This window comes from Paroedura picta, chromosome 3, assembly GCF_049243985.1.
Source record: "Paroedura picta isolate Pp20150507F chromosome 3, Ppicta_v3.0, whole genome shotgun sequence".
Classification (NCBI taxonomy): Eukaryota; Metazoa; Chordata; class Lepidosauria; order Squamata; family Gekkonidae; genus Paroedura; species Paroedura picta.
This window is the reverse complement of record NC_135371.1, coordinates 40,600,298-40,612,863: the sequence shown is the minus strand read 5'-3', so window position 1 is coordinate 40,612,863 and position 12,566 is coordinate 40,600,298. Positions and strand designations below refer to the sequence as shown.

The 12,566-nt window shown below is 43.6% G+C and overlaps 1 protein-coding gene across 11 annotated transcripts in view; it reads left to right on the top strand.

Annotated features, from left to right (window-relative positions):
* Positions 1-12,566, top strand: part of PLXNA1 (plexin A1) — a 424,561-nt gene that overhangs the window by 353,381 nt on the left and 58,614 nt on the right. For all 11 annotated transcript variants that reach the window (XM_077325380.1, XM_077325387.1, XM_077325383.1 and 8 more), the window contains exons 20-21: positions 1,108-1,342; positions 4,118-4,260. In XM_077325380.1, coding sequence (XP_077181495.1) covers positions 1,108-1,342; positions 4,118-4,260 — 378 coding nt within the window. The remainder of the gene's footprint in view (positions 1-1,107; positions 1,343-4,117; positions 4,261-12,566) is intronic.

Genomic DNA, 12,566 nt, shown 5'->3' with positions numbered 1-12,566 from the left:
CATTAAATCGAATCTAATTATGTACATGGGTGAGTGAGAGTGTTGGCAGGGAGTCACCTTTACCTTTACCTTTCCTGTTGAGGGCATATCTGTGCAAGATCCTCAGTATGTGCTGGCAAAATAAGACATCTAGCGTCTTCCTCTCCCTGGTTACCTGGGAGTAAAACATGCAAACCTTGCCTCTGCAATGTAACGTGCCACATCTTGTCCTGGGAAACCGGGCCTTCTGTCCTTTCTGCATAGTATCTCTCCCTCATTCCCCACTAGAATGCCAAGCTCCAGGTGAGACCTGGGGATTCCCTGGAATTACAGTTTTCTCTCTCGATTACAAATCTCTCGATTACAAATGGATGCTTTGGAGGGTGGACTTTATGGCACCTGTTCTCTGCAGGCTCCATCCCCAAATCTCCAGGAGTTTCCTAAGGTGGATCTGGCCAACCTACCCCACCTCATCATTGGTGGCCAGGGGTGCGGGGTGGACAGAAAGAACCTGGCAAACATTTTCCCCACTCCTTTGCTGTTTGTCACTGTAGGTACGAGTATTTCTGCCGACTGAATTGCTTTGCACATCTAATGAAAAGGGCTCTGATGCCTGAAAACTGCTATAACAAGCGAGTTAGTCTTTAAGGTGATTCAAGTCCTGTCCAAGGCATAGTAACATGGCTAAGGCTCTGCAATTGCTCTACACCAGTTAGGAATGGGGCAGCAAGACTTTTGACTTCACCACTGTCAAGGACAGGATCTTGAGCAGCCGACCAAAATAGTTGGGCACGGAAAGCACAAGCCAAGATCTGAGCCATGGAGGCAGGATCCTATAGTTTGAGAATTTCCTTCTTTCACATTCCTTTTCTAGCATGTGTCTCAGTTGCCCTGCTCATTATTTACTGGCCACATCCATCCCTCCCTATTTGTAAGCAAGAGGAGCAAACATCCTTATATCTCTTCTTAGCTGCCAGTGCCTTGGAATCATCAGCCGATAATTAGTATCGTAGTAACATGCTGCTCAGTTCTTGTACTCCCTGGTTTCAGTTCCAAATAGATGCAGTTGGTAAATGGTGGCACGATAGCCACTGATCTTTGACTGTTTTCTCTCCCGGTGTCTTCCAGATCAAGGCTGGCGGCTTTGAGTTCTCTCCAGGGACGCTGCAGATCTACTCGGACAACCTGTTGACCCTCCCAGCCATCATTGGCATAGGTGGGGGCGGGGGCCTTCTCTTGCTCATCATCATCATTGTCCTCATTGCGTACAAGCGAAAGTCCCGGGATGCTGATCGCACTCTGAAACGTTTGCAACTGCAGATGGACAACCTGGAGTCCCGCGTGGCCTTGGAGTGCAAGGAAGGTAAGTCCATCTGGTCTGTTTTTTCCCTCTGTCTCCTGTGGTCTTTGCTGAAGTTTCATTATCAGATCTTTTCATTTTCGCTCAACCCTTTCAGTAGGACTTCCTGTTCTTTGTTTGTTTCCCAGTTTCTAAAATCCTTCTCATGTCCCGCAAGGTTTAGATACTGAGGCAACAGCCATGTTTTACTCCAGTACTCGTGATGGAGAGGTAGTGTCGTATAGTGGTCAGACTGGCAGACCAGGATCTGTAAGACCCTGATTTGAATCCTTACTCTGCCCATTAGACTCTCAGACTATGTAACTCACAGGGTTGTTGTTTGGATAAGATGGCTAGAACAACGTAAGCCTCTTTGGGTCCCCATTGGGGAGAAAAGAGGGCTATAAATTAAGTAAATGAATTATTTTAAAACGAAACAGCAGTGTAGTAAAGCATGCTGAGAATGCTACAAGTGTTTCAGCTGCCTCGAAAACTGTCTTTTCTAAGGTTGCCTTTTCCTCCTTATTGGCTTTTTCCCCACTGACATTTGCATATACATTTTTTTCCTGGGCTAAATCTCACAAACAGCTTTTTACTGGACATTATAACATAAACTATATTAAGTATTTCTTAGAATAAACTTGTTTTATGGATGGGTTCTCTCTAATGAAACCTGCCATGGCAAAAGTGTTTAAGGATTTTTATAATTTAACACGAAGGCGGCAATCCATGGATTGCTTCATGGCTTTAGTGGGATTAAGTTCCGTACTCCGATATAAGAAGTTTGTGGGTTGCAGCTTAAAGCTCCTGCTTTGTTATCATCTTGGCATGTTTTGCTGTAGCTGCTGAAGGAATATTCCGAGCGCTAATTCTTAGGTTTAAACTACACATGGCAGTGACAGACCCTCTGGACCTGTCCCAGGCTGCAGTCGTATGGACATTTGCCAGGGAGTAAGCCCCACTGAATAATACGAGACTTACTTCTGAGCAGATCTGCATAGGATTTTTCCCCCGGTCACTTATAAGGAGCACTTGCAATTCTCCAGGAGCACTTACAATTCTGCTGCAAAATCAGCCCCTCTTTCCCTGGGAACGGGATGGGGCAGGTGAAGCTGTTTTATTGCAGGTGGTTTATTTAGACTTTTTACAGGTTGAGGGAAGTTAGTGAGATTTTTTTTTTTTTTTGAGGAAAAGTTTGAAACGAAGAGAGGAGCCGGGAGAGGAACCTGCCTGCAAAAGGCTGTGGGTCTCTCATTATGTGACAGACAGATGCTGAGAAATTGGACAGAATGCCGCTTCTGATCCTGCTGATAAAACCTAATTGCCCATTATCGCCACAAGCCAGTGCCTGGGGCTGTGACCCTGCCAACTCCAAGTTGTCCCAGAGGCTGCGACAGAAGCGGGCACCTAAAATGAGATAATAAAAAAAGGGGGAAGTGGAAAAAATAGCCCTGTAGATAGAAATAGTGACAGAGAGGGTTGGGAAGGGAGGGAGGGAAGGAGGGAGTGCATAGAGGGGATTTTGCCTTGTCTTCCACAGCTGGCAGATAAAAGGATCTGCTTTTAATTAAAAGCCGCAATATCTTCTCTGCCTTTTCTCTTTTCTAGTCCCACTAGTTACAGATAAGATAGTGTGCCTTTCAAGCTGACGGTTTGTTTTTTCTCATCAAAATGATCAGCCTACAGCCCTCTGCTGCTTCCAGCTTCCTTTAAAGTGCCATTAATTTGATTTTTTTTCCTCCCCCCCCCCTCCGTGCCTCATTTTTGCTTTTGCTTGTAAAGCACAGGAACTTGCACACAAACAACCCGCTTCCTCTTGTATGCTCAATTAAAATTACAGGATGTTGTTCTTAGCTTCTTCCCAGCTCCACCCAGTGGTAGCCCACAACCAAGAGGTTGGACAAGTTGTCAAGGGAGGAATCCCTTCCCATTCAGTTTCTCCAGTTCAGGCCATCTGGGTTTGTTCTTTGCCTCTCCCCCTCTTACTAAGCAATTCCAAAGAGGCAAATTCACCTGCATACAGTTTGGTTTGCTTATACCTGTAGTGCAGGGATTCTCAGCCAGGGTTCCCTGGAGCCCTAGGACTCCATGTGAGCTCCCCAGGGGCTTCCTGGCTTTCCCCCTATATCCTGCCTTAATGGACTCGGTCACAAGCTAGTCCCAGCATTGCTGTGAAAGCAGGTAAATGACCTATGGGTGGTGTCCTTGCGTGGTTTCCACATCTGGGAAAGGGGGAAAGGCCTGGATGCCGACTCCTGCCTCAAACAGTCTCTTTTCTCCCTCTCCCCACCCCTGTCCTCCTCAGGCATGGCAGGGAGGTGTGGCCAGCTGGCATCACTTCTGACTTGTTCTGGGGCTCCCTGAAACATGGCAGATATTTGAGGGGATCCTCCATGATCAAAAGGTTGAAAAAGACTGCTATCGCGGGATGGGAACCTGCCCGTTTAATGCTAATTAAATTCCCTTTGATCTCCCAATAAAGCTAGGAGTATCATGTCAGGCCAAGGCTTTAGTCCTTATGAGCAGGATTAGCTCTGCAAATTATTGAACATGTTACACTTCCGTATAGAGAGTCAGATTATTGATCTGTCACGGTGAGTATGGTTTAGTTTGACTAACAGCGGCTCTCCAGGGTCTCAGGTCTTTTGCATCACCTGCTACAGGATCCCTTTGAGAATGCAGAAATGGAACCAGTGACAGTCTACCTGCAAGGGCAAAGCAAGTGTTCTACCCCCCGAGCCTCACCCTGTTATCAGCTCGGTTGGGAACTGGTGTCTTAATCGATTCTTTCCTTTGCAGCCTTTGCTGAGCTGCAGACTGATATCCATGAGCTGACCAATGACTTGGATGGAGCGGGCATCCCCTTCTTGGATTATCGCACTTATGCCATGAGGGTCCTCTTCCCAGGAATAGAAGACCATCCTGTTCTCAAGGAAATGGAGGTGTGGCAATGTGTATATATGTGTGTGCTCGAGAAGCTATTTGCCATGAGTTAAACCTTACCTTTTTGAGTTCTGGGAAATTCTACCCTTTGAGAAGAGACATTTCTTTGCACATCTGTAGTAGCAGTCCCTGAAGTCCTTTCATGTTATTTCAGGTGATGAAGTCTTGACCATTTGGATCAAAAGGCAGCCTATAATGTACTGCTGGCTTTGGAGTGAAACCTTGCCACCAGTCCTACTTTTTTCTACCAACTGTCTTTCTACAAACATCATGCAAAGTTCTTAAACCAGCACAGGGGTTTTCCTTCTTGGTGTAATGTGCAATCATGGCAGTATTCTGCTGAAAATGGGATATCTTTGCCCTGTGCTCAGCAGTTGTTTAGGTTGAATGTTTATGTCCCTTTCTGTTAATGACCATAGTTTGAAAGCTATTTTTAGCACATAGATGACTGCAGGAGGGGTTTAAGGATTCGCAGGGCCCATAGCACCAGAGCCCATTTAAGGATTTGTGGGGCCCTAGCAGCATTCAATTGCAGCGGGAGCAGCCAGACTTCAAGTGGAGGAGCTCCACACAGTGGAAAGGGATGCCACTCCGAGTGTCCTTAAAGAGGGAAGAGGGGGAAGGAGAGAGGCTACGCCCCTGATCCATGTGGGGGAGGCCCTTCATGGGGCCCCTGTAAGAATGGAGCCCATAGCACTTGCTACATGGATAAACCAGCCCTGGACGCCCAATCTAACACAGCATGATGATTCACAGAAGGTTTTTAGGTGGATTTCAAGATTGCTAGAAGAGGAGGTAAAGATAATAGTTTGGAAAAGAGACTAATAGATGAGACAGGTTAAGACTGGTAGGCAGACGTTTGTTTGTTTATTTATCATCTTTATATACCACCCTCCCCTGACGCTCAGGGCGGTTTACATGGAACTGGAGAACAGCCATTTAACTGTAACATCCTGGCGGCCCCATGGGATGGACATATCAGTGGTGGTTTTCATTGGAGGGGGCTCAGGGGCCAGTGGGAAGTGACTGAATTCGGGTCGACCTCAACCAAAAGCCTGGTGGAAGAGCCCCCTTTTTCAGGCCCTGCGGAACTTATTAAGCTGTATCTGTAGTAGACTTGCTAGTTTAATCTGTATCTGTAGTAGACTCCCTCGCAAAGCTTTGGGTGGCTCCCAGTTGTTACCAATTCTTACAGCATGTTGTGTACAAACGATGAACCAAGTCTGAGGAGGGCTGACTTAACAAAGGCCTCCTTAGTACCTCAGTGCAACAGCAGGATTTGAACAAGGTTTTTGCAAGCCCATTCTAGCACTCGTCATTGAGCTACTTGGGCTTAGTCCTGCTTTTCAGCTATTTCTGCTGAATTCCACAACAAGGAAACATCAGACTAATAATCAAAGTAGCAGGTCTACACCTGGACATATTAGTCCCAGCAACAGAGCATAACTGAGAGAAAGCTAAAGAATTTGGGGTGGAGGGTGAGGGAAAGAAGGAGTTGATAATGGATATACTAAACTGTGGCAAAAGCAGAATGAGCCATAGTTATTGAACGTGTGTGAAGACAGCAGAAGAGCTGCTAAGGACAGTTCAGAGTAGACAGGATTTTAAATAAAGCACAACAGGATAAAACTGAAGAAACACTGAAGAAACAGTTTCCTGGCAGCAAGGAGATACAGAAAAGTGTCTTGATAAAATTGTGGCTTGGCATGCTGAAAACTAGGCTACCCAGATGTTTTGGAGATGGCTGTGCAGTGGAGGACTCTCCTATTCAAGCCTCAGGAGAATGATTGAATCGTGTCACTCAGGAATGTCTTTGCTTCGCTGTTTCTGTTGATCAAGTTTCCTGGGTCATGATTATCGTCTTTGCTCAGTCTCAGATTAATTGTGGATGTTTGCTAGCCTTGGCAGAAAATAGCTTAATCTTTCATGGGAGCCATTGTCTCGCTCTTTATTGAAAGGGACTATGGGATGAACAACAGGTCTGTACTTTCCTTGCTAATTGAATGTGTGTCTCACTTTCTCCCTAAGAACTTCCTCATTCGCTAGAGAATATTTGCCGAAAGCTGCCAATCAGGCTTATCTTTAATGCTTTCTGGGTGGCTGATCTTTATGTAGTGAGGGGTTGTACACAGCCCTTAGCTTCCTCTTTAACACGCTAGCATTTCACTTGATACTAGAAAACGTAAGCGAGATGGGCTATCACTGTGATTGTGGTAAACTGTTATAGGACATTGCCTCCTCTCTGTGACTCTGAAAGTCAGTCCATGGGCCTACATGCTAGCAAGGATTATATTTCCATGTGCTGGTCAATTTGAGTTCTGAGTCACCACCACTGTATGGCTACCATGCTTGGTGACATGAATATCAATATTTATATTAATGCCATTGCAGCTGTCATTTTCTGCAGCACTTGGTTTATTCAATTGGGTTTGTTTGATGCATGACCAGCTACTTGTTTCCAAGAGACTTGCTTGACATCATCAGATTTCCTATCTCCCTATTTCCCCTTGGTGTGGTCTTATCCTTTCCGTCTCGTCCGAATTGGCTTCCCCCGCTCCCACGGCCAGCCTTTACAATGTCTGCTTAATTTAGTACAAGCAGTTGTGCAGAAATTGGTGTCACATTTTCATGTGTACCAAGGTTGTTCTTGATTGGAGAAGTGAAGAATGGCCTTATCTTCCCCTCATTGCTGACCTCACAGAGTAATTAATGTTGACATAGGTTTCAGAACATATTTAGGAGAAGTAATCTGGTCCAGAACACAATGCTGTTATTAATTACAGTGAATCAAGTGCTTGTCAGTGGAAGCACACAGGCTTCCAATTGTAAGCAGGCTCTGTTTTTGCTTCTGTGCTCTAATTTTACCCAGGGATTCTAGCCATTAACTTTCTGCATTCAGTTCTAGTTCAGGTTCACCTGCAACTGAAGTGGTTCCAGTTCAGGCCAGTGACTGGTTCAGTACACATGAACTAAATGGCTCTGTTCTGGCTCCCTTGTTGTCATCCTCCCAGATTCTGGTTTTCTATCATTCCGGTTCTGGTGAAGCCAGTGAATAGTACCACATCAGGTGTTTTGAAAACCAAATTTTTTTTAGCCACTGGGTTTTCTTTTTGTGGCTTTTCTTTGGTTCAGGTTCAGAAGCTTCAAGAGGAAAAAGTGGCTTATTCAGTTTTTGATGCATGTTTGGTTGACTCACTGATTTTACCATGCCAGTTTTAAGCTTTTCCAATATGGTTTTAATGGTGATTCACCATCAAAATGTCTGCGGAGACTTGCCCATGCAGCTTTTTGAATATTTTGCCAGGGTCCACTCACATAAAGAGGAAAGGATTCTACTGTGAGGCTTTTATAATGAAAACCACAAAATAGTGCAGTAAAGGTATTACCTAATCTGTTGCAAATATTGCCCTCTTGTCCTGCTTTTCCAGATGAATTATACTTGAAATATGCTGGGGTGTGTTGGAATTAGTAGGCTTTATCTACCATCTTGTTCACATAATGGAAGTTGACTTCTTCTATTCTTTCAATGTTGATTTTAAACAGTTTAAAAAAAAAACACTGTTAATCCATACTGTTTTGGGTTGTAGTTGTTGTTTTTTCCTTGCTGCATATTACCCAGCATGAAGTCTTGTGTGGGTTGCTTTGGATTTGTTTATTTCGGGCAAGATTTTTTAACTGTTCTTTGAAAGATTGGGGAAGGGGAAAAATTCACTTTTTAATTACATTTCAACCTATTTCTTTGTGATTCCTGTGCACAGAATTTCACATCAGAGATGTGATATGGATTTTTAATAATCTTTTTTTTCTTAAGAAAGAAAAGATTTCTGCCCCCACAGCTGGGAAGATAGCATTTGAAATGTAAAAACAGGACCTGCAAATAATTCCAGTATAATAGAGATTGTCACCTGTCCCTTGCTGCTTGTCTCCAGTTATGTGTTCTTGCTTATACACTATTGTTGCCCTTAATTTATCCACATCTTCCACCTCCCTTTGTTTCAAATTGGAACATTTAAATAGTGTTGAGCAATATGGAGAGGTGGGATATATTTAATTAGATAAATAAACAGTAGACCACAATTTGTCGAAAAATGCAGATTCCGTGGATATTCAATCATTGCTTTCTGAAAGAAGCATTTGTGTTGTGACTATTTTGAAGAACAATAAATTCAGTTATATTTATATATATGTGTGCATATTATTGAATTGCCTATTTTGAATACCAGATTTGTGCTTTCTTGGACTATTCGTAAAACCTTTGAAAATCATCCATAGTAATGGTAACACTAAGGCCCATTATGCACGGGGAGGATAGCGCACATTCGGGGTGGAATGGCGGTGACTAAAATCACCGATAACGCATGGAGTCGGCTGCAACCGGCCGCAGATTTGGTGCATGCCGCCGAAAAAGCCGCATTAGCGAAACACGGAAGAAAATGCAGCTTCCGGGTGACCGGGGCCCAACCAGAAACGGCGCTGGGGTTGCCGTGTACATAATCGGTTACTCTGGGTTTTGCCGCCATTGTGTTCCGTCCTGTGCATAAGTGGTTTGCTTCGCTTCTTCCCCCTCCGCGTTTTCCATGTGACCCGAAATCACCGTTTCGGCAGCCGTGCATAATTGGCCTAAGATACTGCGAGTGTCCTTCTGAGTCCAAAAGGGTCCTTGAGCATTCACTGGAACAGCATGAACTGAAGGGGGATGGTAGCTATGTGTTCCTGGTATACTAAGGTGACCAAATTGTCCCACTTTGGGAGGGACATCTGGGGGTACCTGGCAAATTGTACTTCTGTTGAAATTAAAATATATATATTACAATACTATTTTTGCATTCTATGAAACTTTTTGTTGCTCCATATGGACCAAATTTTTAATCAAGAACACCCCCCCCCAGTCAATGGTGTCCCGCTTTACCAATGTTAAAATCTAGTCACCTTATGGTATACACAATCTGCATAAAACGAATGCATGAATTTCCCTTGTGAAAGCATTAAGCATGGGGTTGGGTGAAAATGATAAGGTACTATTTGTTTAGATTGGAAGAAGATGAGTTTAAATTCAGAGACATGGCTCTGGTCTCAATCTGTTGTAGTGAGGCAGCGATCCATGGTCCCTGGAAGAATAATCACCAGGCATTTGCCTGCTCTGTCAGTGTTCTGAGGCAAAGAGAGCAAAGTTGTTGGACGTGACAGTCAGGGGCAGAAGACGCCGCCTGATTGCGTGGCTGGTCATAGGGAGGGCGGCCACTCAGGCAGCAGGACAATGGAGGCAGGAGCATTCTTTGGCCTTTAAATTTTGAAGGCCAAGGCTGGCCTAAGGCAGAAGCATTCACTGGCCCTGAAATTGTGAGGCCCAAAGGTCATTAGGTCTTTTATAATAGTTACAGATTACAGATGAGTTATAAAGAAAAACGTTGGAAACATCAAGGCACAAAGGGTCATGAAATGAAGTGCAGTTACTTTCACAGGTACATTCACAGTGCCATTGTGTTACCATTATGAGTCGATGATTTCAGAGGTTTTATGAACAGCCCAAAATCTCTTTCAGTGCACCTTTCTAGGAGGGGAGATATAGTCTTGGAAGATGGGAGAGACAACTGTGTTTTGTTTGCTATGCTTTTCTTAGGTATTGCCAGAGTTCAAAGCAATCTGCCATGTCTTCATTGTCCTATTAATGGAATGACCTTGGTATTTCTGGGTATACTTCTTCAGATATTATTAGATCTGGATGATTTAGAAATAAGCTTTTGAGATATTGAGTACTGTCATGTATGAATACTAGTAATCATGACAGAGATGGAGCAATAGAAGTGGGAATACTCTTTGTATTTTGCTATGTTTTGATGCTTCCTGGTGGTGAAGTATTAGCTGAGCGGTTTTGTTGAGATTCCATTATGTTGGGAAAGTCTTTCCTGTTTAAACTTGGACCAGAAAATAGGTCCTTTATGGATAAAAGAGTCAGTCATTAAAGGTAGCCTGAAATGAAAGCATCTGAATTGAGAGTTCTGTTTTCATAGTCTCTGGAACATGGAAGTTTTTGGCCCATCTGTATTTCAGACTCTTGGCAGTTATTTTGTTGTGATCACACTTTGCCTGTTATTACCTCCTTAATTATTGTAGGGAAAGGGGGGCGGTGCACAGCAACCACGAGAGTAAGGGAATAAGGTAGAACAAATAAAATGGCAAGCTTTTGAACACTGGCAAATAGAGGCCTCTAGAGTGTAACTCCTGTTATCTGAACTTTCTGTAGCTATTTCACCTTATTATTGAAATTCCGCATGTGTCTTCCATTCATAAAACCCTGTCATCCTTGATAACCCCGTAATCCTACAGCAGTCTCATTATTTTTTTAAGTAATTGATTCATTTTTCTGAAGATAAATGTGGGGCTGTTTTGTAGTAGCGTGTGGGACAATCTTTTGGAAGAGCGAATGGGAATATAGACACATATGTTAGATCGGGCAGAAGTTTTGAAATAAAGATTCAACTGCCTAATCGATTAGACAAAAGGATATCCAAAACCTTTTCCAGCTATAATTTCTGTTCCAAAGTAGCAAAACATGTTTGCTCGGGAAAGCAAAACTGAAAAGAGGAAAACCCTATTTTAATAAATAAAGCCAAGTAATTTTTTTTACAGCCTGATGCAATTTAGTCTTGCTTCTGTCAACCTAATTAGAATGAGTTTGGTGCTAGTGACTGCCAATGACTGGGGGTGGGAGCACTTCTTCCTCTTCCTCCTTTCCTATCTCCTCTCCATGTATATGTGTGTAAAAGCACTAATCCAGAGCCAGTTGTAAGTGCTGTCATTAGCAGCTCCTCTTCACTTTGGGAGTTGGGGTTGTTACTGCATTGCTTTTGTGTGAATTTAAAGCCTGATTAAATACTTAATTCTTTATTGTTCATTTACTTTTGCTAATGATCACCAAAAGAGAGAGAGAGAGAGCAACAGAAAGAGAGAGGGGGAGGGAGGGAGGGAGTGTCTGTTGGCATGTGGGACTTTGCTTCATTGCTTTCAGAGTGGTAGATAGCAAGCCAAGCTTGCTGAGATCATTTATGTGACAGATGTTTTGAGCTGCCGCCGCTGCCACCACCCTGTTCTATTCACTGCACGTGACTCCGATAAGATCACCCATGTAGGACAGGACCAATTTCCGAGCTTATCAAGTGTCGCTGGCTTTGGAAGCTGAGCACACTGCCTAGATAGGAACATGCCGTCTGATCCTCCCTTCATTGACTTCTGAGCGAGCGGAAGGCCTGTGCTGTATTTTGAGCAACGGGAATTTGGGGCACCAGCTTTTCACACAAGTGCCTAAGAGAGATGCCATGAATGGAGCAGTAGGCAGATCTGCACATTCAGAGACATTTCTGAAAACAGTCCTAAGCAGAATTACATACTTCTAAAGCTACCAAAGTCAATGGGCTTAGGAAGATGTGATCCTGCATAGGATGGCACTGTAAGCCACTGATATCAAAAGGTGTTTTGCATGAAAAGCCCTCGCATTCTTGTGTCTCTTTTTTATGGAAAGATTTTGCTTTACCATCTGCTGCTTACCACCAAAGTGATGGTATAAAAAGATCTGAAGGGCTGAGAGAATATGCATTTGTGGGTCAAGGGAGTTGGAGACCCTTGGGCATGTCGTTTTTAGGTGTCCGCTCTATGTGGTGGACTGTAATAAGATCATTGCCCTTCTTTTGCTTCTAATTCTGATTCTGGAGTACCAAAGGAAGAAAAAATCAAGATGCTCCTTTTAGAAGAGAATAGTGATGTCTCTAAGCAGGTAGCCAAATATTGTGTCATAGCTTACAATTAGTTAGAAATATTGATAATTTAAAGAATTTTAAAAGATCTATATTTAATATTATTTCGGACTAGGTGTGAAGCCCGCTTTAAAAGTGGGCTGGGAACCCCCCGCCTGCCACCTGTTGCCACGGGACCTTCCCGACAGTACATCAGCTCCGCTGAGTGGTTCTTGGGGGGGGAGGGCCCTTCATCCGAGGTCCAATTAGAGGGTCTACACATCGTTGGAAGTACTCATAGCATTTTATTATAGATTGTTATTATATATCCAGTTTTTATGAGGACTTACTGGTCTGTAATAATACGTATTAATTTTAATGTTCTGGGTTTTCAAGTGTGTTTGCATCCAGCCAAGAGTCATATTATAAATAATTCTGAATCTGTTTAAAGATTTGCAACCTGAGGGGTGAGGTCCAGTGGCTTGGGAAGGGATAATTTGTAGGAGGCAAGAAAGGCAATGTGCATTCTGTGATAGCCTTTCTTCTTAAGAAGACTGAATATGAAGCAGGGCCTC